Source organism: Copadichromis virginalis, linkage group LG12 (genome assembly GCF_057382275.1).
Source record: "Copadichromis virginalis isolate Kocher_CV1m ecotype Utaka linkage group LG12, C_Virginalis_male_GT1.1, whole genome shotgun sequence".
Taxonomy (NCBI): domain Eukaryota; kingdom Metazoa; phylum Chordata; class Actinopteri; order Cichliformes; family Cichlidae; genus Copadichromis; species Copadichromis virginalis.
This window is the reverse complement of record NC_140629.1, coordinates 37,572,967-37,599,250: the sequence shown is the minus strand read 5'-3', so window position 1 is coordinate 37,599,250 and position 26,284 is coordinate 37,572,967. Positions and strand designations below refer to the sequence as shown.

Genomic DNA, 26,284 nt, shown 5'->3' with positions numbered 1-26,284 from the left:
GTGCTGTTTAGTAGACTGCACGTGCAGTAAAGCTACAGGCGCAGGCAGATTTTTTGCAGATAGCAGCGGAGGGAGGTGGAGTGGGGGTATCTCTGGCAACAAAGCACTTTTGAGCCCGGATCGGTTGAGAGAGAAAAGCCCCATTGTTTATGGCCTAGGTGGGTTTTTTGTCATCCCTGCAGTGCTCCTTCTTAGGCAGCATTTGGATTGTTCCTCTGCAGCAGAGCTGAATGTCACCGGCTCAGTGCGCCTTTAGCCTTGCTGCAGCCTGTTTTTAGTAGGCTTGAACAGTTTTTTGTCCCGTACCCTCTGTTATCTTTGGGGTACGTGCTGACCCTCCGACTTTACACATTTAGATATAGAAACGTTGTTTTGACAAGCAGTGACTCATGCTATGTATGTTATGAAAGGAAGTGCTAGCATAAGCTAAAGTACTAGCAGGAGGCAAAATGGAAATTTAGAGGTGAAAGCCCCCCACGTGAACCATGACAGGTTAATATGTCTCTCAAATATGAGTGCTTGCACTTGGCAAGCACTCATATTTACAGAGCTTCGAAACTGCAGAGCTATGCTAATGTAGATCATTTGTCCTGTGGGACAGTTTGTTTCATGCAGGGATTCACTGAAAGATGTTTCCCTCATGATGATTATTAAAAAAAGGTCCCATGATGATTCGTCAAGTTTACTGTGCTTCGTAACTCGTGCTCCTATCCTTCCATGTCACCGTCTCATGTTCCCAGTTAAATTTTCTTTGGTCTGAACAATTAATGATATTAGTCCTCATCAGACTGGATTCTTCCAGTGCATGTGCTGATTGTTTGAGTCATTCCTTTTGCTCGGGAAAGTGGCACACACAAACTAAGTGTGTGTATTTTTGGATGTTTTAGTTGTTGCAGCAGCAGCTTGTCAGGACCAGATAGTGATGAAGAAGAGAAACCCGCCCCCTCTTTAGCACTCAAGACAAGAAAAACACGCACCCCCACTTTTTTAATCAGGCTCCACAGGACTCATTGATGGTGCGAGGACAAGTATTGATCCTGACTTTATCTAGAAATCAATTCAACCTCACATGACACTTGGACACATTTACAGCTTTCCAGATCCTCCACCCACCCCCATGGAAACTTACCCAGGGTCGACAGCAGTACACACACTCATAGACATTCTTATAAACACGCACTGTTTTGACGGTCATGCAAACATCTTTTGATTTCACACTAGATTGGCTGCAGCTGGCGTTAACACCAAACCTCTGTGGATATTTTTGATAGTTGAAATTGATTCTAGCTTCGGGGGAAACGGGCATTAGGTGAAGATTCCCAGGAACTTTTACCTGAAATAATACCATGCTTGGTATATTTAACAAAAATAAAAATAAAAATGAGAGGTACTATTTGCTGCTAGTCAGTTAAGACCAAAATGAAACATTATCTCTACTGGCAAATAGAGTTAAACTAGATAAAGAGAAACCATTGGCACGCTATGGGTGAATTACGCAATAATGCACACTTTACTTTCAATTTCTTTTCCAAACGAGTCTATTTTAAGTCTGTTTTTAAATAATCTTTCCAGGAGTTCCCCTGCATATCCAGTACCTGCCTTTGTGTCCTTAGACCTTGCGGGAAATGTAGTTTATGAGATGTTATCAACTAGGAATGAACTTGTTGACTTAATAATTTCGTTGAGAAAGATTGATCGGGTTTACAATACAGCATGTTTTGTACTGACAAAGCACTAGTATCCGAATATCATGAAGATAAACTCAAATGTCATGTAAGCATGGTGTGCAAAGCCTGACCAACAACAGTCCTCTGAGTGAATCGTTCTCAGGGAAGCTTTGATGCCCCGGGTGCACACGTTGCACCAAATAAATGTTAGGGGAAAGGAGTCGAGTTGAACAGTTGTTTATTCATGTGTCCATAGATATTCCCCCCGTGGTGAGAAAGGATGACACCTTATTTTTGGTAGTGTGAACACCGCAGGACATTTCCAGGAAATACAGCTGTTTAAATTGTGGGAAGTGCTTCTCGGGATGGGGCTTTGAATAGATCTGATTTGGAGAAAGTGTGAAACAAAACTAAACATGAAGGCTCCAAATCAGGTTTGAAATTCAAAACATAAATGCTTTAGCATAAGCACGTCTGAAGTTTAGAGTTGGGTGCTGGTTCTTTGGCGAGTCAACCACAGTGCTCTGGGAAGAGAGTCCAGAATAGATGTCCTGAACATCTGGTCAGACTTATGTCCAGACCACACTCTGAACATTCCCAGACCTTGATCTCTGTAGTAAGACTGTCATTATGGACGTGGTTGGATATACAGGGAAGCTGCAGCTAAGGAAAAAAACTGACGCTGTGATCTCGATCTGAACTCGCTTACTGGTGCACAGTTCTTGACCTGAAAATGTGCAGTTTTTATTTTGCATGCTACGTTTTTATGGTAATTTTGATAGATTTTTAGTAGCTCTCACATGATTTAGACACACGAGGTGCCTGACATACCTGGAGAAACTGAATATTCAGATGGAGGCAGGTGTGCTTTGCACCATTGTGAAGTTGGTACTGCAAGAATCTTTGCATAAGAAGCTTAAACAGACAATGGGACCGATATCTTCATTGGCCACAACCATTGCATAGTGAAAATCTGATTCTGATTATTGCATGGTATCATATTGTAATTCACTCTCACCTCTAAACTGTGCATTGTATCAAAGATAACAAAGGAACTCAAAGGCAACAATGTTGGAGTATCAGTTTCTCCTGAATGGGGAGAATCAGTTTTCATCTATGTTCAACATTAACAAATACGACACCAGGCACCTTGAAATAATGCAAGCACACTTTTAAAAACTGTTTTTTATAAAAGACTAAATTCAAGTTCTAACATTAAAGACATGAAACCATGAAACATCTCACTTGTGTTAAACTCGATTCACTCGCACACGGATTATGCCGACTTCACAGATTAATGCTGAACACCAGGGAGGTCTCGTTTAGTTGGCTGAGAGCTACTTCTGCCGCATCGTGACTTGGCACCATGCGCATGTTTGTAGTTTAAAACAATCCGGCCCAGTACACCTTTTACTCTGCTCATTAGTTCTGGTTGAATGAACGTCTAAAAACAGTCGGGCCTTTGCTTTGGGTCAGGTGGTGCTCCACAGGAAATGACACCAGTCAGCCAAGAATAACAGGACCTCTAGTGATATGATGGCATAACCCAGCCATGTGCTCAGAAGTGTTGACTTGCACTGAGCAGTCGTCTGCCACCTCAGGACCGCTGCCAGTGTTGACGGTGAAGGGAATCGCATGCCACTGCTAGGCTCACTCGGTCGTAACGCCAAAAGTTGGGGTGAGCAAATGTGACTTCCTCTGCTTAGAAATGTGACGCATGCCGTTGTCTCCAAGATCCGAGACTATATTTACCCGACCCTGGCCTGTCCTCTGTTTGTGGTGGGGACAGAAGCTACGGCAGATGGTTCACTGTGAAGTGGATTTTCACTGGTGGCATGTCTCACTGTTGTCCAACTGTGCAGGAGCACGGTCAAGCATTAGCAGAGTTAATACAGTGTTTATCAGCCGGGTTTATTGCAGTGTGTGAGAGAGGACTGAGTGTAAGTGTGCAACTAATGAATCTTAATGTTTGTTTTGCAACAAATTCTTTCTTTTCCTGTTCAGACAATTTTTTTTTTAAAAGTTTGGAACTAATTAATGTCTTCAAACTGTAAGCATCAATCTAGAAACAATTGGCAACTATCAAAAATCGGATTTTGGCATTTTTCACTGTTTGTTGAGAATCTACAGCACAGCACTCGTACATAAAACCTGATTTTTCTCTCTGCAGTTTCATTTTTCATTCTGGCAATCACCCCTTGCCAAAAACTGCAGTGTCCACAGAGCCACAGCTGATTGGCTGACACATGAATGTGTCTCTTCATGTGTCATTGCACCTATCACAGCCACATCACCCACAAACAGATGCATTAGTTGCGCCCTGGGAAGGGAATTTCAGAAAAAGGTCCCGCCTTGACTGTTTCCAGCAGAGCGATGAAAGCCCGCTCATTTTTATCCCCAATGTCTGAGTGCAGCACAGACTCGTCATACTTGATTGCTGTTTAGACATCCAGCCCTCCACATCCATTATAAAGCTTGGGTGTTCTTTCCCACCCCTGTTGAACTTGGTCTTGTTGTAGATCCCAGATTCTGGAGGCTGAATTGGCAGAAAGTTCAGAGATGAGAGATGTGGCCGTGAAGGGGTTCTTGGGATCATTCTGCCTTCTCATCATACACAAAATCAGATACACATGTTCTCTTTCCCTCGACCGGCCGTCTTATACAACTTCTATGCTAAAGTGGAGCAGAGAGGAAACTGTTATCTAATCGTGGCCTGTTTGAGTCGCAGGAAAGTTTCAAAATAAGATGACCTCTCAGCCAGTAAGCCAAGAGTCCCCTGCCCTATTCCCCGTGAGCTGATGAGAATTATTAATAAACCTGGCAGGAAGAATTTTGTGTAACATTGTGATTGATATTGTAGTAAATGAAAAAAGGCTCATTTTTCTGCAATTTACACTTTGATGGCTGTTCTGTGGCTCTGGACTGTGAACTTGCATCTTTCATCACCTGCACCACCCTGAAACGCAAAACAAGCAAAGTTAAAGTACAAGGTTAAGAGTTGGGTGTTCTTTATTGTGAAAACAAGCTTCATATGATACCCAGTACTGTTTCTGAAGATGCTAGTAAAGCTAAAGTTCCTGGCAGATGGCATACTAACCTAAAACTGAGTTCCAGCAAACAGATTTGCTTCTTTCTCCTCACAGATTTACAGGAAGGCAGTCAGCCAGATGAGCCAGGGCCTCATCAGGAGGTTGACGGTGCTCAGCCAGTACGAGGAGGCGCTGGGCAAAATCAACGCCACTGCGGCTGAGAGGCTCACGGTTCTAAAAGCGAAGCCTCAGGCAGCCATACAGAGAGACCTGCTGTCTATCTGCAATGACCCCTTTACCGTCGCCCAGCAGCTCACACACATAGAGCTGGTAAGAGAAGCAGTTCTTAAAAATCTGTTTAAATGTCATTTATTTTGAAGTAAGCTCTAAATGTGACCTTCCAAGGAGCAGTCTGAAACCGCATCACTGAGACACACACAGAAGTCAAAGAGAAGCAGGCCAGATCGATATCAGAGAGGGCGACGCATGTCAGAGCAGGACCAGATCTCTGTGATGGACTGATAAATCAGTGTGGTGATTGATTGATTTGAAACAGTGCTGCTTAACCACAGTCATTACATATCAGCTAAATCAATGTGAAAAACAGGGTTTAATTGTTTTTTTTTTTTTACAAAGGTTCTAAAAAGGGAGATAAAATGTAGGCTTTAATGATGCGAGATAAGTCCCAAACTAACTTTGAACAAGTAGGGAAACCATCTGGTGACTAAACCTTTTACGGTCCTGGTGTGATGCAAACTGTTCGTGGATTCTCAGAGATTTTTCTTTCTCCCTTTTCAGGAAAGACTGAGTTACATCGGACCTGAAGAATTCGTCCAGGCTTTCGTCCACAAGGACCCTCTGGATAATGATAAGGTAATGACTGCATGCTTCAGAATACATCAGCAGATAAGAAAACACATACAGTAGTTATGCAATTTTTTTTTTTTTTTTTTTTTTGGCTGAAATCTGGTGTGTAGACTTGATTTGTCTCCGATGGCCTAGTTTCTCTTCCAGAAGGATGTTAAGTTTACACAGTGCAGTAACTGCCTGCTGCATGGGTCAAAGTGAGGGCAGGTTATTTGCAGACGTTAGCAGCAGACCACATATCCGCTCCCCTCACACACTCAATCACACCACAATTTCCTCAAATCATCCCAGTGTCTGGATTAGATGGGCATGCATGCACCCCATCTCCTAGCAACCACTACTGCCAAGGGTTTGCATTGGTAAGGTGTGTGTGTGTTTTGGGGCGGTGTGGTCTCTTTTCTGGCGTTTGGCTGCTAGGCAACGGGCCAGTTTTTTGGAAGCCAGGGTGATGGGGGTTAAGGCTGCCTTTGTTCTTTTAGGCTAGCTTGCCTCGTACCCCCAACGAGCCACTTGAAAACACGGGGATAACTCAGTCTGTCTGCATAAAAAGCGACATGTTCAGTGGCGGGAACTCGGCATGGGCGCGAGTGGCGTAAGGCTCGAGGAATGTGTGGAATTATATCAAGAGGAATCCACACAAAGAGCCAGCATGCGTAATGTGAATAACATTGACCGCTATTGTGCTTATAGATGAAAAGCAGGGGGAAGCTGAGTATTATTGGCTGCACTCATTTATTTTAATTTTTTTAATTTGTTGAATCGATTGACATCGACTGGCTTTGCTTTTAACTTCAGTTCTAACTGAAGGTGGGTTTTCTTTGGTGTTTTTTTTCTGCAGAATTGCTTCAGTGATCACAAAAAGGCCAGCAACCTGGAGGCCTATGTCGACTGGTTCAACAGACTCAGTTATCTGGTGGCTACAGAGATCTGCATGGTAGGTAACAAACAGCAAGCCAAGCAGTAAACTTCACTGCTAATGAAGGCGGATTGTTGATGGTACACAACCACTGTTATCTTCATTAGGGATAAAATCGCAAGGTTAATTTTTCAGATAATTGTTTAGTGAATGAAGTACCCAAAGAAATGTTCACAGCTCAGTTTACACTAGATTCTTGCGTAATACATTAAAATATGGCCGAACCATAGGCTGTAAATAAAAGATGGACGTAGCTTTCATGTCCCAAAAGTCCAGCTGAAAGAGGAAGTTCCCTAAAACAAGGTTAAACAAGGCTGCGGTGTCTGGGACAGGCTAAATAAACACTTTTCATGCTTGTCAAATAAAATAAAGAAAGAAACAAAAACTCCCCGACAATGATTACAACCTTTTCGGGGAACAGCACTTCGCTGTTTGGTAAATGTGTTTGTTGGAAATAAAGCTGAGGCATAATGCAGTTTTTAATGTTCTCCATTTTGTTAACAGCCGGGGAAAAAGAAGCACCGAGCCCGAGTCATCGAGTTCTTCATCGACGTGGCGCGGGAATGCTTCAACATCGGCAACTTTAACTCCCTCATGGCCATCATATGTGAGTTGGAGTTCTCTTTTTTTCTCTCTGAGATAAAGTTTTGTTTCATTGCTGCACAAAACCTGAAGCGATTGTTCCCACAAGGTGATGCTTTGCACTTTCCTCATTCAGACGTGCACTCTGCACTTGCTTCCTCCTGTGTAGGCCTCTGCACAGAGCTTGTTGTCTTGTGGGCATCATCATAAATTTGATTAGTGCTATAAATTGCAGTTTGTTTGTTTTGTTCATGCTGCGGTGCAGTCGCCCCGTGGCAGTAACCTCTCCTGACATTGTCTCAGTTCATTTCCACCTTACGTAATTTTCTTCAGTTTAATATTATGAGTGAAACTTGGCAGCAGATGGAGCGGAGTTCATGCAGATAATTGTCTTGATGGAATTTGTTCTTTGGTCACTCAGACAGTTTTTCCCATGGCTTTCTGCTACGTCTGCTTGTACTTACAGAATCACTCTTATATAGTCACTGCAAAGTCTGCACATTGTAAAATACATTTATGAACCTATTGTCCCTACTTCCAGTGTCTGCGCTTTTGAAAAATAGCCCAAAAGGTATAAAATTGCAGGACAAAGAGTGTGAATTATCAAGCCAATAGTTGCTGAACTCGAGGCGTATCACTGATGGAGTTTCCATTCTTCACTCTGTACAATGGCTGAACTATAAGCATATTGTATCCTGGTCTTTTGAGGTTACTTTCAGTAGAGAAATTGATATTTCCGCCTCTTCTATGTAATTTCTCTCCACATTCTGCCCATTATGGAGCAAACCCGGGTTGTACTAAACAGCTGCAGGGGTTAACGTGTCTCTAAAAACAAGATTAGTTTCGATAAATGTAACCAGGTTGATTCCAGATCAGAAATGAGAAAAACACTGAGGCCTAAGAGGTTAGAAGACTCTCTGAGTCTCGGAGGATTTAGAGGAGAGCGTGTCTGGTCATCGGTGCCTGAGGGCGGGTGGAGAGTCTTTGCGTCCACTACAAACAGGGAGCGGACTCGGGACTGGAAGAGGGCATAAACCGGGCAGATGGTCAGCACTGACCAGAGAGTGTGAGCACACAGGGGAGGAGGGAGGGAGAAAGGGAGGAGAGGATATTGGAGTGCCAGCTGTCCTCTGTCCTCCCCAGAGACGGCGAGGAAGAGAGCCACAGGCAAATCCTTCTACACCAGCCTCGTCTCCAGGGACACTGTGTTTGTGATGCTTTTAAAGGGTTATTACCCCCCAAAAGAGATCATTTACCATCAGCTGTGTCTCCATGAGCAAATACATTTATTTTTTCAGGTCTTGAAATATCCAGATTTGGTTTTCCTTCCTGTCTAAACCGGATCAGAAAAGAAAAAGAAGGGCATTATTATCTAAACTACTGCATGGCTAGAATCGGCCTTGGAGTTAAGTGACCATTTAATTCATTAAAAAAACAACAAAAACCCCCAACTGTCAGTGTCTTCTTGTCATTGGCGACATTGTGACTGCGCTGAAAAGAAGAAGACATTAACGGTATAATAATCATCTCGTATGTGTCCCAGAGGGACCACTACAGCTAGCACCTGTCCTTCTTCACACTGGTCTCTTTGTGAGTGGATGGAGCCGTTTCCCAGGCAGCACACGTTCTGACACACAGCGTCACATGCCTCCGTGGTTCGGCCTGCATTCGCTTCCGTCCCTCGGTGCTGTGTAAAAGCCAAACTGTCTGCTGGGAATCAAAGTGAGTTCAGGGAGAACACGAGGCTTCACGGTTTCGAGTTTTATATTTCTGTCTGTGAACCGGAGTTCTTTAGAGTACCCCAGGGCTGTTTTTGTGGTGTTGTTCTGCTCTGTTGGTGACCCTTCGCTGCCTGAACCTGCACCGGGCACACACAGAGGATTACCATATGGGAAGCAGAGTGCTGGGAGGGGAAACAAGGCGTGTGTTAACTCTATTGTTCCTGCTGCCCTGCTGCACCAGAAGAAGCAACGTAAAGAAAGAGAAGGGGAGGCAGAGGGGGGGAGGAAGGGTGGAGGGGGATGTGCGTCTGTCTGGCTGAATGGGGAAAATGCCATGTGTTAATGCGATCGTGTTTGCACGGGCGTGTGATCTCTCTCTCATGGCCTTTGTTTTTGTGTGTGTTTGTGTTGCAGCTGGGATGAACATGAGTCCGGTGTCACGGCTGAAGAAGACCTGGAGCAAAGTCAAAACAGCCAAGTTTGATATTCTAGAGGTGAGTTTGTATAAAAGAGATTTACTTTGACCAGCGCTCAGGAAGTGAGTGTTTTATAATCTCACTTTTAATAATTCAACTCTTAAGTTTTTCCCACGCGTAGTGGCAGTGTTGTGGTAAACACTTATGACAAATCTAGTTGTGGGTTTGCGGGGGAGCTACTGCTGTCAGTGATTTATTGGGTAAGAGAGAAAAACAGGGTCATTCTGAAAGCTTTTGCAAGCGTGGATCTGAGTGGGAGAATAAAGGGTTTGCTGTCCATGACTAAGATCGCTCATAAATCCAGAAAAAACAGAGACTCTCAGAACTGAGCTAGTTGAAGCCTTTCTCTTAAACCAAAGCACATGATAGCCTTTTCCAAGTTTAGTATGATTATATGGTAAAGCAACAGAATTTTCCTGGAACATCTGAGTCTGAAGGTTCAGTTTTAAGTCAGAACATGCAAAGTGCAGAAAAGAACAAAAATCGAACACCTATGATTGTTCTTGGTACATTCTGGAAGAAAAATAAGGGGAAATTTGATGATTCTGTCGGGATCAGGTGGAAATAAATGGAGCCCAGCAGCCGGGAGGACCAGATGTTAAGGTGTAACTGGGTGTGCAAATCACGCAGCCCTGCCTTCCTCCCCGAGGTGTGTGAGAAAACCCAGCATACCGCAAGAACACGTTCAGTGAGCCCAACGGGCCATCAGTCGGCCCTTTTGAAATAGGAGATCTGACGAGTGAGTCTGGGACGCTCTGCGAGACCTGAAAGGGTTTCAAAGACTCGAGTTCTTTAGGTTTTCTTCACGTCTCACTGGAGATCATCCACGTCGTTCCTCTTCTGCTGGCTCTTGTTTCTTTTGTCAGTCGCACCCTTCTTGATGCTTTCCTTTTATCTTTATCTTTTGTCCCTCTGAGGATTTCTTTTAGGTGAATCCCAAACTTTGTGTTTGAGTTAATTTGCTGCTTAGTTTGTTGAAAGTCGCAGACCCAATGGCATCGTCTGTTTGTTGATTGTTTTATATTCCCCCCCCCCCCCCCATATGTGACTACATCCTATGTCACAATATTTGAAACCTGAGGATACTTGGTCGTCATGGTGAAAACTAATAATAAAACCACATTTTATATAATTTTCACTGAAGATTTGTTCGAGTTTCAGAGTTTCCTTCAGTGACTTTCACTTTCTTGTCAACTAGTATTATCCAGGCACAGAGTTAGCACTTCCACTGGTGTTAAGCCAAAACACATGTCGCCGGCTTTTTGGGCCATCAGATCCACTCACATTTCAGAGGCATGTGCTCACACAGACTCTGTATTTGTCTCTCCACAGCACCAGATGGATCCTTCCAGCAATTTCTATAACTACAGAACAGCACTGAGAGGAGCCACGCAGAGATCAATCACCGCCAACAGCAGCAGAGAGAAGGTGAGGCCTTGATGTTCCCGCATTTGATGGTGGCGTGTTTACGGGAGATTGTCTATTCTGAATATTTAAATGTAATCTTAACTTTCCAACTGGTTCACCTGTAGTTCAGCTCCCATCTGAACGCCTTGTGTCGGGCAGAAAGAGAGCAAATTAAATATGGACGATGACATTTGAAGCGCAACATTTGTTGCATCGGATTCACAATTCTGGGAAAAGCTGCGATTCCGATTATTTATTTCTCTTTGCCAAAAAGATGACAGATATTTTCGTACTGAATAACAGACCTTTATTAAAAGATGGACGTAACCATGGTGATGTCAGACGTTGGATTGTGGACAAAGACATCTGCTAATTAAGCGACACCCTAATAAAAATAATAAAGAATATCGCTCACCCACTAACTTCGAGGTCTTTGCCATTGATCAGGATGTAAACATTTTTTTTGTTTGTTATTTATTTTGTTAAGTTGGGCATTTTAAGACTGGGAGTCTATGAGGATTGGATTCAGCCTCAAGTGGCCAGTCAAAGAACTGCAGTTTTTGGAGTTTGCTGCTTGATACTGACACATCAAGCAGCCAGTGTTTATGCAGACCCAAGAGTTTGAACAGCTGGACATGTGAACACCAGACTTTGGTTTACAATTCATGTAAACAGTCAGAGACACTTATCGTGAACGGTGGCTCGGTGTCTTTACTATAAACCATTTGACAGCTGTCGTGACCTTTCAGTGGTGACGTGTGTCACAGCGGGGACGTATTACGCTTGACTGCGGTTATGCAAAAAGTGGAGACCTTATCTCAGACTTTATTCTCATGCACTGTGACGTGGAAGGAAGTGTTTGAGGCAGTGCAGAGAACCAAAGCGGCGTATCTTGAAATCGTCTGCACAGTGTGTTCCCGTGATATTTACAGCATCAGCAGCCTCCGGGGAGGACTGCAGAGGGATGGAGGTTACATAACAGTGTAGTGCAGAGGGGACGCAGAGGTCAAGTTATGAGGGTCAAAACATGAGGAGGGTCTGAGTTTCTTCCTCATCAAAGATGCTTTGGAATGAAACGAAAACATGGCCTCCTGCCAGATCACATAGCGTTCTCTGCTGCTTCGACCCACCCTGACCGAATGCGATCCGCCCCGAAGCTCGTGGGCTGCCAGACATTAGTGGTCAGCCTCTCGTCCCGTCATCATGTTTAAAAAAAAGGTGTTTTTATTTAGTGGAGACAAAGTGTACTGTCGATGTGTGTGCAGCTCCCTGTGGTTCGTGAGGGATGTCCCCCCTTTTTTCGAGCAAAGATATGCAAACAGTCCAGTACAAGAGGTCAGGGTCATGAAATGGAAAGTTCCCAAGAAGTCTGGTATGTTCCTGCATGTGACCTCTCCTTTTGGGGGGTCGGGGGGTGTTTATAGTGTCCGTCAGGCACTCGCAGAGCTTCAGTCTGACGACGTGTGTTTCAGCCTATTCTTGCTGTAGGTTTTGTTCTTTGCAGTGAGGACAGAAAAGATTTAACGATCCAACACTTGTTGCTATGTTGGCTCATTTGCTTGAAATAACATGTTAACAAAATGCCGAACAGCTGATCTAAACCAGACTCGGTGGATCGTGTTTGGTTGTGTAGCAACTATTGTGAGATATTTTATAAGGAAGAATGTGGCAACAGCTCCAGTTTGGACAAAGTTGCATTGCATACTCTTCTTCTAAGACTTGTTTTAACCAGATGGAGACAGTTAATTAAGAAGATAAAGGGTCATTTCACCACAAAATAAAATTTGACAGTGTTTCCCTCGCCTGCAGCGCTATTTTTTGTATGTAAGAACTATTATCTTCTACACAGTTGTGCAGAATAAATATTGCCTGTACCATTAACGGTGTGACCCTCGGCTCGGATGTAATGTTTACCTAGCTGCATGCTTGTAAACAAAGAGAACTGCTCGACCGAGTATCGAGTAGGTCAGATGTGGAGAGTTGGGAGGCCAGGGTGACACCTTAGGTTTAATGTTAAGGTTTAAAGTTTAATGTTTAACTTGATGTGGTGGTAAGGTCTGCGACAATGCTCAGGAAGGCGCCTGCTCGGGTCCGAGCGATGCACTCAGGTGGATATACCAGGAACGACTACTTGGCCGTCAGGTATCCAGCTCTCCGTCTGCATGTCATCAACAGAATATTATCAAGGCTTCAAAATAAGATCCACATGGATGTTATAAACCCAAGGTTTCCCAGCAGCACACTGGATTGTTACAAACTTACAAGTGTTTTCTTAATTTGTCAGTGGTTTCATAATTGCTCGTATCGACATAGCTGTGGATTAATTGTTTGGACCAATTGCAATCCCCATTTTAAAGCAACTGTATTCGGGTGATTCAGTCATCTCTATTACAGAAATGTTGCACATTTCATCAACTTAAGGTAGATTTCATTTTGCTACAAAATCCAGCCTCCCTTCGGCTTCCAGGCCTTTAACACCTTCTCATGTCCAGCTGTGAAAACGACTTCCTTTCAGCTCCTGCAGGCTTTTTTTCCTTAAACTCTCCGTGTGTGTACGCGCCCGTGTGTGCGTGCGCGTGTGTGTATGACAACAGCCCTGAGATCACGCACACAGGCAGGCTCTTGTAAACATCCTGCCCCTGCAGACCCCTCGCTGTACTTGATGTTCTGACTTTGTGACTTCACCGAGGCCTCGTTAAATGCAAGTCAGCTGCACCCAACTTTTGTCAAAGGACGGTGTGAGGAGACATAATTTCACACAAACAGGCGTGCAATCCGAGCCGGCCAAGAGCAGCTTTAGAAGAACACGAGGAACAAAAAGCACATGAGCGAGATTCGCTGGCTTGGCTTGAAAAATGATTTTGTGCGAAGAACTAAAAACAAAGGGTGTGGGCGGCTTGTACAAGTACAGCGTCTGACACAGTGACTTTGTATGAATAATAGGAAGTGCAACACAAATGTAGGTTTGAAGAAGAGCTCAGTGTGTTGCTTTTCCTTCGGTTGCTCCTTTGAAAGCTCCATGAATGTTTAATGTTGGGTGGGGACAGTGAGGAGAGAGGTGACAGACTGAGGAGTTTTATAGGTCAGTGTGCCACTTTACAGCAGCCTTCAGTATAAAACATGTTTTGCTTATGAGCCGTATCAGATGATAAATGTGAGCCAGAAAGTTGAATCCTCTAAATAACCCACCAGCTTACAACCTGCTGGTGCTTCTTCCTTATTTCCTCCGTGTGTGTGTGTGTGTGTGTGTGTGTGTGTGTGTGTGTGTGTGTGTGTGTGTGTGTGTGTAGACAGACAGACATGCAGTGACCTAAATCATTGTAAGTTATGGCAATGAATTATTTAAGTGGCTTTTAAGGGGAATTCTTCTTCTCTGGAAAACTGACCTCTTTACCTCAGACTCACTTCCCCATTAGTTGTTTTTTCTGTTTTTTTTAGCTACAGGTTGTATTTTTACACCCTGCTACAGACTTCTGTAGTTGGAAAACTCGCTAGTTTTACTGTGTGTTTCTCCTGTGAAGCAGAGATCCTCTTTGTGAACCGTAATCCTTTTTGAATCGCTGTTTAGAAAAGAGCACACACCTACGAGTCATAAGGAAATCCCCCTTATATCTGCTCGCTGATATTAAATCCCTTTCTGTTTCTGTTGCCCTGCAGATTGTCATCCCTTTCTTCAGCCTGCTCATAAAAGACATCTACTTCCTCAATGAGGGATGTGCCAACAGGCTGCAGAACGGCCACATCAACTTTGAGGTAAACTGAATTTGATATTTCCCAACGGGAGATTCCCCTCACATGACTTTCAGTGTCAGACAGCGTCGCGATATTTACTACACATGGAAACAAATTTTGGGCTGTTTACTACCACTTCTCTAAAGACTGCTGGGAAATGCAGAAGTAAGGCTTGAGTGTGCAAATATCAGCTGTGTTTCCATGATGACCAGTGACCAAACACTATTTCCACTCGTGGCTGGTCACAGCTACCCCAAATCAGACTATTTTAAGGACTGATTCTATCCTTGGAAATAGGCTGCTGCTGAACCACGTCTGTATCCTGCCCTGTTATGAAATAAATAAGTGTATTTGAACACATTAACACTTCTTAACAGCTGACGAGTACCGCAGTGTGGCGCTACCCCTAACCTCATTCAAAGGCAGTCTTTTCATTTGAAACATGTCGATTCCTTCTGAATAACCAACCTGTGTCGTTACTGTTTCAGAAATTCTGGGAGCTCGCCAAACAAGTGAGTGAGTTCATGACCTGGAAGAAAGTGGAGTGTCCGTTTGAGAAGGATCGCAAGATCCTTCAGTACCTGCTGACCGCTCCGGTATTCACCGAAGATGGTGAGTTCATTGAACGTTAAAGGTTATCTTAAATAAAAAAAGGAAACCAATGTGTCCATGTTAAATATGAAGCTACAGACATTAATCAAGGCTTGGTTTGACACTTTATCTATACAAGTGAAAAATTGTGCTTTTCCTCCCCTGTGTAGCTGTGTAGTAACGTTTTTGGGGGGCACGTACCATTTGATTTCAAGTCTGTAAACATGGAAATAAATGGACAAAGCCATACATGTCAATACATTTACACGAGCTCAGAAAACACCTCTAATTATACTAAGATAGTCATAGATTTAAAACTAAGGAAGCAAACCTTGTTACTTTAAATCCCTAATAGGGAGAATTGTTACTTTGTGTCAGTAATGATAAAGCGTTGGTGTGGAATGAAACAGAAGAAACCAAAATGATGTGCCCTCCGCCTCTTTGTCCTTAATCATAATAATATAGCAGTGCAGAGACTAATCCTCAGATCCTCACACACCTCGTTATCACCTCTCGTGCTCCAGCGGCACCGATAGTCTCAGTCTCCTGTAATCCACTTCAAAGTCTCGTCACCGGTTCGGGCTCCTATCGCAGTGTTATCAGAGACCGACGGGGAGTAAAATCCTCCCGACTCTGAAACGCACTGTCTGAACTGACCAATCAGCTTTGAGTATCAACAGCATTTACTACAGAAAATAGTAGAGTGAGGGGAAAATGGGTTAAGGTGGCATATAAATGTCACAGCTTTGAATGATCTTGCTCTGTTTCTCATTGCAGCTCTGTATCTGGCATCATACGAGAGCGAAGGTCCTGAGAACAACATGGAGAAGGACAGATGGAAGTCTCTGAGGTGTGTATGAACCCCTCCCCGCTCACTCTGCATGCACACACACACACACACACACACACACACACACACACACACACACTCACCCTCAGGGGCTTCGAGTCTTTCAATCACGGCTGTCACCCCGCATCCTCTGCCCGGTCTCCCCGCTGACCAGGCACACCCAGAGGGATGTAGGTCACGCTGTGAGGCTGACCCCTCACGCTACTCAATAAATGCATTAAACACACACAGAGGCTGTCATCGGTCTTCCAGGCCACGCCGTCGCTTGCACACGCGCGTGTAAAGACATCAGTCATTTTCACACAATTACATCTTATGTGCGCAATAACGCCATACCCTCCTGTCACACAGTACTGTGTGTGTGTGTGTGAGAAGATGGATGAGAGAAAAATGTCTTTGTTCAGGTGGCTCTAAGCCCCAGAGAGCTGACGGAGGGATATTTCCTCGCTTCAGCATCACGCTGAAGTTAAATTGACACGAACTGAGTCAGGGATGCGTCGCTTCTCCGCTGAGAACTGTTAAGATCAGATTCATTTATGTGGCCGTGAAAAATTTGCGGATTTTAAGTTTTCAGTTATTAAACTACAAGAAATTGCTGTAAAAACAACAGATGGCTGAGAAAACACTCTGCCCTTTCTTTGGACTCGCATTAATGTTGCAGCTCTCACTAGAGGTTCACACTAAGAACAGGATAATCCTCATTCTGTTAGCAGATGAACTCATGAATTCCTCTTTGAGCCTTTAATGAAGTACAGCAGCGATTGGTCCAGCTCCAAAAGCCATTTTCTAAAAACATTTGGGGTGTTTTTAGCCTTTATTATAACTTATTTAAGTTACATTGTGAGGTAGAGGTGGGTAGGTGGCACAATATGAAAGGAAGTAAAATTTAACGTGGGAAATGGTAACTGACCAGTGTTGGGTAAGTTACTTTAAAATAGTAACTTAGTTACATTACTAGTTACTTTGAAACTTTGGTTTTACTCAGAATTCTCTTGTTAATGTGTTGCTTCCATAACTTTGCCAGTCTTCTAGCTTGCTTACTTGCCACAAGTGCACTGTGCCACCTACCAATAGAAAGGAAAAGATAATGTGCATATTTCCACGAGAGAAATCCCACGCCTGGACCGTCATTGACTGCTGCCATGATTCTAGCCTACGTCACAGAGTCATGTGCGCCTTTTACATCAACACAAAAACTGCAGTCGTGGTGCTTTGACTGTACTCAGAACTCGGAAATTCTGCCTTCTGAATAGGAAGATGTAGGTAACACCAGACTGCAGATGAGCTGCTTACAGGGCTGGACTGGGACAGAAAATCGTCCCGGGCATTTTGACTACCATTATAGGAAAAATCATAAAGCCTTTGAATGAAAACAAACGCTGTTGTGACAGTGATGTACACTGTTCTGATGGTATATATGCATCAATCTATCAATCGTTTGTTGTAAGATTCAGATAATTATTTTTTAAAAGCTAGACATTTTAAATGAGAATAAGAAAGAAAAGTATTTCTTTGTGCCCACCTTTCCCTGTTAATGCCCTACCTGCCCCCCTGGCAACACTTTGCTAGATCCACACTTGCACAGTTACCAGCTGTCAGCTACCTAAAAAAGGATCCTGGTGTTATTTGTCTCTCAGAAACAGTTCATAACTTCAACTCATCCATGTCACCTAAAAGGTAAACCTGTTTCTCCTTTTCACCTCAATAAGAAACGCGTAATATTTTCTCTGAATACCAGACGGGACGGTTGGCAACTCTAATAACTTATGAACAAAATAAAGTTCAACATCATTAACTTCATAGCACCACCCAGCTGTATAGAAACTCCGTCATGCTAGCTAGCACGCAGTACGGAAAAAGTCAGAATAACGAAAATAAACTCCACCTAAACTTGGTTCATATCTGACCCAGAGAGACTGCAGGTCATAACTTCTTACCTGAAGTTCAGTTCACACTCGGACCGGCAGCCGCCTCGGGTCTCTTTTCCTTCTGCGTCCCCTTTCCTTCATCCACCTGCTGCCTCCACCACTTGCTAATGTTACTGAATCTGTGGAAGCTCCGCGATAGCCACCACACGAAGTAACGAGTAACGCGTTCCTGATTTTGGCATAATAACTAGTTACCGTGCTCGTTACCACAATAATAACGTAGTTACTGTAACGCGTTACTTAATAACGCGTTAGTCCCAACACTGTAACTGACATTAATAAATAATTTATTTGGGTGAACTAAAGAAAAAAGTAGTAGTTAGGTTGTAGTTCAGCCTTAAACTCGCTAGCAGACATCCCCACTCGCAGCAACGTTGGCCTTATTTCTGCTCCCAAGTGTCCAAAGAAAGGCAGCTTTGAAACTTCTGCCATATGAAGGACAATGCCAGTGCAGCTTCTCCACCCTGCTCTCACACAGACCTGATTGCAAGTTTTCTTTTTAAAATGTGGATGCAAGAAAGGAAAAATGGATGTAAAACTACACCAAGTATGTATGAACAGTGACCACATGACTCAGAGCGTGACAGCCATGCTTCAGATCGCCAAGCTGACCCCACACATGCGCAGCCACCCACATGCAGACAGACGTATGAATCAGATCTTCTGGCAGGGGTCAAAGGTGAGAGCAGGTTTTTGGATCGGCAGCCTTGCGAGTGTTGGGTTAAGCCCAGCCGGGGTGAATCCACTTAGCTGTGTGTGTGGGCGCATGTGTTTGAGTGTGTGTGGTCACGTTTCCTGAGAGCCTGCCAACCCTGTTTGTCCCCTGAGCTTTGCCTCCACTGCGACACGATCTGTCACTTTATTCCGGCCGAGCTGCGTCAGCAGAACGTGCTGCCGTGCCCAGCGCTGCCCGTCGCCCCCTACATCCACACATGTTACACCTGGAAATCCACTAAAGGCAGACTGTTGCTGTGGCGGTCGCTGTGCTGGACCTTAGGACTGTAAAATTCCAGCAGATTTGCTTAAATCTGTCGTATTAAAAGCATCCATCCTGCAGGGAAAAGGGAAACATTCATGGAAGTCGTCCAAGATATTTTGCAGTTGGTACACTGTAAAAAATTTGACAAAGAGCAGAAATGAAGGATCCTTAATGTTTCAGGTTCTTAAAGATGAATTGCACAGTCATGCTTCACATTCCTCAGCCATTTTTGCAAGAGGCTGAGCACTGCAATCATTAAACATCGCTGTGATGAAAGTCTGCAGATTCTAACGGTGCTGTCTTTCTTTGCCCCACAGATCCACTCTGCTAAGCAGGGTGTAAACCTCTGAAGAAACCAGAATAACGTCGAACCCAACAAGTGAGCCCGCGTGCCCCGTCAGCATCGCTGTTGTCCAAGCAAAGTATCCCCGTGTTGGAAGGGAAACGACAATCTCTGCTTCAGCTGGCGAGGACATTTGGTGTCCCGCCCCAGCTCTGCTTTTCCTTACCCTCTTGCTCTTTGTGCTGTACATTTCAGGACAGCTGTTTTTCATCTCTTTGTATGACTTTATAGTCTTTGTTTTATAAAGAAACAATACAAACCCTCACAGTTTAAAAAAAAAAAAAAGAAAGGAAAAAAAGGGTACCTGTGAGTGTTAACAAAGTTGGGGCTGTTGTTTCCCCGCCTCTTTTATTTTTCTCCCCACTAAAGCTACAAAGTTAGCTGCTGGTTGGCTAACGCAACAGAAACGCTACTCTGGGTTCCACAAGCCAGCGTTCTCCGTACAGAGAACCCAAACCTTAACCTATAACACTGTTTACCATTAAGCTAGACATTATTTTACTGTATCAGATCCAAGTATCTTTCACTTCATGTTTCTGAAGCTTTTGTTGTGACGTAAGGAAAACAAGAAGGCACTGGCTGCGTTTGAGAAAAGATGTAAAAGTCGTTTTTCTTGTTTGTGTTGTGTAAAATTTAGATTTTCTGAAGCAGGAAGTAACATTTCATTTGTCATTTGTCTTGACATGATTATGGTTCCAGTATGCTTCAAAGGAACTGCAGCATTAGTAAGCTTCAGGAGTTTTGGATGCTTTGAAATTTGCCTTTGAAGCGTACAGAGGCCTTTAGCAGTGAGCTAAAATGGGGTGGGGGTTCATGTCTGTTTCTTATTGTTCCCAGTTATCTATGCTGAAATGCTCCTCTAGACTCTCATTCATACTTTCCTTTTGTTCCTGCGCCACCTTGCTCTCGTAGAAAAAAATGTGTTGGTGCTGCCCCCTGGTGGTCCAGTCAGAAAATAGCTGAATAATGTGAACTGAGGCTTTCTGGTTAAATTATATCCATTTAGTTTTTATTTTTCATAATAAAGTACATTTCCACTATGTTTTATTTATACATTTGCGTTATCTCCTCATGCCAATATTTACGCTTATTTTATTGTTATTTAATTTTGTACTAGGTACATAACGTGCATAAGTAGTCCTGACTTTAATATTTTTATATAAGTTTGTATTAGACACTTATTTTACAAGGTACTAGCTCAGCGTATGAAGTTGAATATTTTTGACTGATGTCCGCTTTGCCTTGACTGCTTCTCCCTCAACGCACAGTGCTGTTGTAGTTTGTTGTGTACATACTGTATGTTCCTTTTTCTCTCCCCGTGCTCATCGTTTGTATTTGGACTGTTACAATGGAATAGAGGAATGTTTATGAATGAATTAGTTGTGTTTAAAAAGAGAAAAGTTAATAAAAGGCTTAAATTTATCAGTGACTTCTGTGGGTTTGTTTTGTTTCTGGAAAATGCATTCATGACCACAGACTGTATTGAAAAGATGGGCATAGCCAAGCTCACATTCTGATGTTCTGAACCATCTTGTGCACAATCTGGTGGTTAGAGACAAGGCAACCAAAGCCCAAAGCAAACACTGCTTTATTGTCCATTTAACTTTAAATTGGACGATCATTTCCAAAATAAATAGTGTTTAATCATAACTGAAACTATCACTTGAGGCCATAAATGTTTTTAAAAAAAGAAAACTAAGAGGATCATTTTCTTATGTACGTCTATACCATCTGATCTTTTTGCCACCTGCTGGCCACCAGAAATGATGCAGGTTTAAGTCACTTCCACTTTGGCCTCACTTGTACACGTCCAGCACATTGTGATTTTGGAAGAGTTTGAACAGCAATGAGACCGCACAGCTTACAGGTTCACTTACTCACTTTGGAGTTTCTTTCTCAGGTGGCCGAGGCCTCACCGGGTACCCTAAAGTAAGAAAAATAAGAGTAAAATGTTGGTCTTGTCACTATTCTCACTCTGAAAACTCAGTATTAAGAGCATTGCGTTTCTTCAAATAAAATCACGTTTCTTTTTGTATGCATTAGTATCATTTCATAATACAGATTATTTTAAAAAGCATTTTTTTAAAAAGATATTTACCAATTACTTTTCACAGCGTAATAGGGATAATGTTAGGGGTAATAATGAGTGCTATAAAACGAAGGCTAATGTTCAGAGTTGTGATTTTTTTTCACTTTAGTATCGCTGGTAGTCACATAAGAGTCAGCAGTCAGGAGGCAGCGCTGCTTAAATATTTATCGTTCTGTTCCTTGAGTTATGGTGCTGCTCTTGTGCCACCTTCATATTATTATTATTATTTTTAAATGATCAATTTTGGTGGCATCTCCAAGTGCACTTTAAGAACTGGTTACTACATAGGGTTACTATCAGAAGTTCAGATCAGTTCTGGGGGGTCATGGTGGACAGACGCTTTGGGATTCAGCTTCTACTAACGGGTGAATTTCATGGTCTTCCAGCGGTCAGTAAGAGAGTTTCGCCTTCAGGCCCAGCAGTTATGTGGTGCAATGTGGTAAATAATAAACTGAACTAAAATAAATGTTGGTGCCATATTTTTGGTACCAGGATGACTCCAGTTTGGTGGAAAACTGTCGAATCTCTCGCCTGACACGACATGAATTTGTTTCGAAGCAGATTCGTCACCTTAGGGAATGAACAGGTGTATAACTGATGACTACATCCCTTCTACTTATGCTTGTTGGCTTCTTCTTCGTTATTTTTGCAGAATGTCAAACCAACTGTTCCCGGGAAGCTGACAGTAAACATTCACATTAAACTCAAACCAGCACCTCGTGTTTTTTCCCCCTGCACATCTAATCTACGCGTAATGTAACGCACATATGTTTAAGACGCATATTATCGCTCTCCTTTGAAACGTCTTTACAAAATTATAAATCAATCAAATATTGCACAAATTATTATAACCTAGTAATATTCAAAGGACTGAGTTAAGAAACAAAAAAGCTAATGTGCTTGTGATTTCTGCTCTTCACTTTGGAATTTGTGCAAGGAGACAGAAAATAGGAATGCATATTTGCCTCCATCTAGTGTCCAAATTAAGGAAGTACAACTGACAATGAAAGGTACTTTGTGCGCTTAAATTAAACAGATCCCCCCCATCTCGTTTTACTATTAACAAAAAACGAACCAATATTACAACCCATTCACTATGATGTTTAAAATGAACAAAGTGCCCTAAAGTGTAGTTCAAATGGCATCGTGGCTCAAGAGTTGGGAGTTTGCCTTGTAGTCGGAAGGTTGCTGGTTCGAGCCCCGGCTTGGACAGTCTCGGTCGTTGTGTCCTTGGGCGAGACACTTCACCTGTTGCCTACTGGTGGTGGTCAGAGGGCCCGGTGGCGCCAGTGTCCGGCAGCCTCGCCTCTTTATTAGTGCCTAAAAGCATCACGTTAGATGTGATTAAAGTAGAGCTAAAACACACAATGCTGCATCAAAAACTATTAAACCACAGCGCTTATTATCACTATGATGACATTACACTGTGTTGTGCTACACATGACAAAAGAAAAAGAAAGCTAAAGAGAAAATTTCCAGTCTTGACCGGATGTAATGAGTAACAAGAAGATTTTTTTTCTCCAAATAATCCAACACTTTGCTATGGAGTTTAAAAATATGGGATTATTGCCTTTTACGTTTAGACTATACTTATGTTATTATGTTTTACGTGACACGAGTAATACTACAGAGGAACATTTTAAATTTAGCCCCATGTAATTAATGAACACGAGTTATTAGATAATAAAGCTGTATAAACAGTTATTAACAGTAATAATGTCAATAAAGTTAAACTTAAATACTCACTTTGCTGTCGTTCAAATGTACTAAGCTTTATGTTTTTGTTTGGTTGTTGGTTTCATGTGGTTAACATTAACACACACCTGATTATTAATCTCTGTCTAACTTCCACAGCATGTCTTTATCCTGTCTTCCTTCTCTCAGCCCAAACAGTCCCAGCAGATGGCCCCGCCCCTCCTTGAGCCCGACTCCGCTGGAGGTTTCTTCTGGAGGTTTCTTCCTGTTAAAAGGGAGTTTTTCCTTCCCACTGTCGCCAAAGTGCTGCTCACAGGGGGTCATATGATTGTTGGGTTTTTCTCTGTATGTATTATTGTTGGGTCTACCTTACAATATAAAGTGCCTTGAGGGAACTGTTGTTGTGATTTGGCGCTGTATAAATAAAATTGAATCAAATTGTGTTATTACGCATTTATAAGCAAATAACACTTTTTGTAGCTACCAGACCAAAAGTGAGAACATCACCTCTTTTAATAATTAACTATAATAATTTTTGCTGGAGTCTGAAGTGAGAACTATGTCTTATTAATGTATGAACCTTTTCATATAGGAATATTAACCTAACAGTTACTTATTGACAGTTTAATTCAATGTTATTTATACGGTACCTTAACATATATGGATTTATATTGTAAGGTAATGACCCTAACAGTTAATTTTATTCTTGCAGTTTGAGTAAATGGTGTTTTCTGCAAGTCTGTGACTTTAATATTCAATAGACTATAAAAACCATTATGATGTTATAACATAACAAAGTGCAAACTGGTTTTGGTCATATATGACCAAAACCAGTTTGCACTTTGTGAAAGAGATATCAACTGAAGTTGAATCAAGGCCGAGCTGTACTTCCATTTGATGCAAATTTGCTCCACTAGATGGCGCAATGTCCCCTACAATCTTTATTTAACGAGGCAATAAGAACACATGCGTATTTGTAATCGCACCCCAGGAAAATCAATGATTCTTTAGGAAAAGGGGTTGTTAAAAAATATAAAGTTAAGATCAGCAGTGCACATGTGAACCCATTTGAGCTGACCCTGGTAACGTGTTTTTTACATTCTTCATTGTGTAATTACAAAGATAGTATTAGTATTTGTACTTTTAACCTCCTGTGAGATTATGAAACACTGTAAACAACAAAAGGAAACTCATAACTACAGCTGGTGAGGATGACCCAAACACCACACATTCCTGCTGTGAGGCCACAGGGTTTAAAAGCAGAGTCCCAATACTGCCAAAATATTCAATAATATTCAATAACAACACAAAGTGAGGATGAGTCCTGCCAGAGTGCCCTCAAGCATGTTGTTAAAGCCCGCAGCACAGGGAGGAGGTTTATATTAGCTAAACGCCTTTATTGTGAAGCTGTTTGCTCATTCAGAATACGTCCTCAGATCATCAGCCGGCCTCTGAGATTCCTCTCAGGTTCAGGTTGGGAGTCAGTGACCTGGATTTTTATTTTGCTGTGACCCGAGTGCTGCAGATGAATCAGCTTTGGCCACCTGCCATTATTGTTCTGTGCCTGTCAATGGAATCTGCTGCAGGCGAGGCTGCTTCATGCACAAACACACTAGGAAAACCAATTAATCATTTGCTGGTGTGAAGGACTGCAGCTTCAAGTCTAGACTTTAAGCTAGACAGACAACACGGCCGCACAGAGACCAAGACAAGAACATGAGCCTGTACTTACACTCATCACCTGATTAACCCATTCAAATGATTTTTGTTGTATTTCTTTAAGGCTGTGCTATTGAAAATTGTAATAACAGCATTGAAAACAGTAACAATTCCAAAATCTGTTCTCTTCAATATTTTCCCCTAAAGCTTGTGAGAAAGTGGAGCAGCCGAGAGACAAATATTTTCCTTCCTTGTAGCTGCTGTGGACCATATATCAGACCTCCACCACAGGTGGTCAGAAACATAAATCATAATATAGCTGGTGTATATCACTGTATCAGGTGCTGTTTTTGCCTCTTGCACCACTGCCCACAAGTGGACAAAAATACTTAAAGCCAGTGCAGACATTGCTTACAAATATGTGAAGTGCTAAAGCCAGGGGCGCCTCCAGAATTTTACATAGGGGTGGCATATGGGGGCCACTAAAAATATTGGCGTGGCACAGCACATACAAGTATATTAAAATTATTACCAACATAGGACAGTATTGCTAGGGGGGCAGCAAATTTTGGGGCTTGGTCAGTGCCCCCCATGCCCCCTCATGGTGGCGCCCGTGACTAAAGCAGAACTTAATCATAACACAATAAGATGATTTATCTAACCAATATCTAATCTGGTAACATCAGTTAAAGAGGCGAATATCAGGCAGCATAACCATCATAGCGAAGCAGGAAAAGTATTGAGTGTATTGATTCGAGTGATTGTAAAGCGGTCCTTAGGGACTGAGTAAAGCGCTATACAAATGCAGGCCATTTACCATTTGTAGAAGCACGCTCTGTGATACAAAACACAAAAACATGATTCATACTTAAATGAGGAAGCTGATGACAACTCAGACATGTTTCTTTCCACTACAACAAGCCACACGTTTCACTGTGTGCAGATTTCTGTTCTCTGCGCAGAGTCCGAGCTGACCAGGCTGTACGTCTGCTTCTTCTACCTGAAACCAGGCATCTAAACATGTGGATGTATGTTTTAGAAAAAGTACAGCGTTTTAATGTCGACATGACAGTAATGTAACTGTTCCATTTCCTTCACTGAGTCAATGCTTTCATTTTCTGTTTGTTTGTAATCTTAATCTTAAAACCGGGAGCAAACTGGAGGAAATGACAATGGCGCCTCTCTCAGAGACGTTCAGCGTCTGTATGAAATGAGTCACTTCTCAGGAGCACTGAGCATCCTTTTGGACCCTCGGCATCCTTTACTTGTTGAATTCCAGATGCTTCCATCAGGGTGCATCTTTTGGCATTTGTTCAATCTACTGTTATCTTTTCAAAATAAATTTGGAACATTTCATGGTTCATGGTGACAACGAAGTACACATATGTAATGTGTTGAAATGAAGGTTGGATGACTCCCAGGGCTACACATAGTGCATGTAGTGTTTTCACTTCTTCACCAAACTCTTTTTGATTGGCCTTCTGTAATTTTAAGGAATTTACAATTTAATGAATCAATTTATTTAATCACTTTAACTAAAGCTTTCTGATAAATGAAAAATATTATATATAATTATATAATTTTTTTTAATTGATCGGGGTCAACGACGCACATCAAGTAATCAATATATTCGGTGTAGAAACGACAACGTCGCGGTTGACGTCATTCACACCTGACCTGGCAATCACACCCGGTCGCCGCACGCGCGTGCGAGAACGCGCCGCACAGACTGTGATGAAAGCCAGAGAGAGAG

At 42.6% G+C, this 26,284-nt stretch overlaps 1 protein-coding gene across 2 annotated transcripts in view; it reads left to right on the top strand.

Annotated features, from left to right (window-relative positions):
- The window catches only part of rasgef1ba (RasGEF domain family, member 1Ba), a 126,763-nt gene extending 106,253 nt beyond the window's left edge, over positions 1 to 20,510 (top strand). For both annotated transcript variants that reach the window (XM_085476404.1, XM_085476406.1), the window contains 10 exons: positions 4,811 to 5,026; positions 5,495 to 5,569; positions 6,402 to 6,497; positions 6,984 to 7,086; positions 9,197 to 9,276; positions 10,591 to 10,686; positions 14,323 to 14,418; positions 14,886 to 15,009; positions 15,766 to 15,838; positions 19,063 to 20,510. In XM_085476404.1, coding sequence (XP_085332530.1) covers positions 4,811 to 5,026; positions 5,495 to 5,569; positions 6,402 to 6,497; positions 6,984 to 7,086; positions 9,197 to 9,276; positions 10,591 to 10,686; positions 14,323 to 14,418; positions 14,886 to 15,009; positions 15,766 to 15,838; positions 19,063 to 19,087 — 984 coding nt within the window. In that variant the 3' untranslated portion in view covers positions 19,088 to 20,510. The remainder of the gene's footprint in view (positions 1 to 4,810; positions 5,027 to 5,494; positions 5,570 to 6,401; positions 6,498 to 6,983; positions 7,087 to 9,196; positions 9,277 to 10,590; positions 10,687 to 14,322; positions 14,419 to 14,885; positions 15,010 to 15,765; positions 15,839 to 19,062) is intronic.
- The last annotated feature ends 5,774 nt before the right edge of the window (positions 20,511 to 26,284 follow it).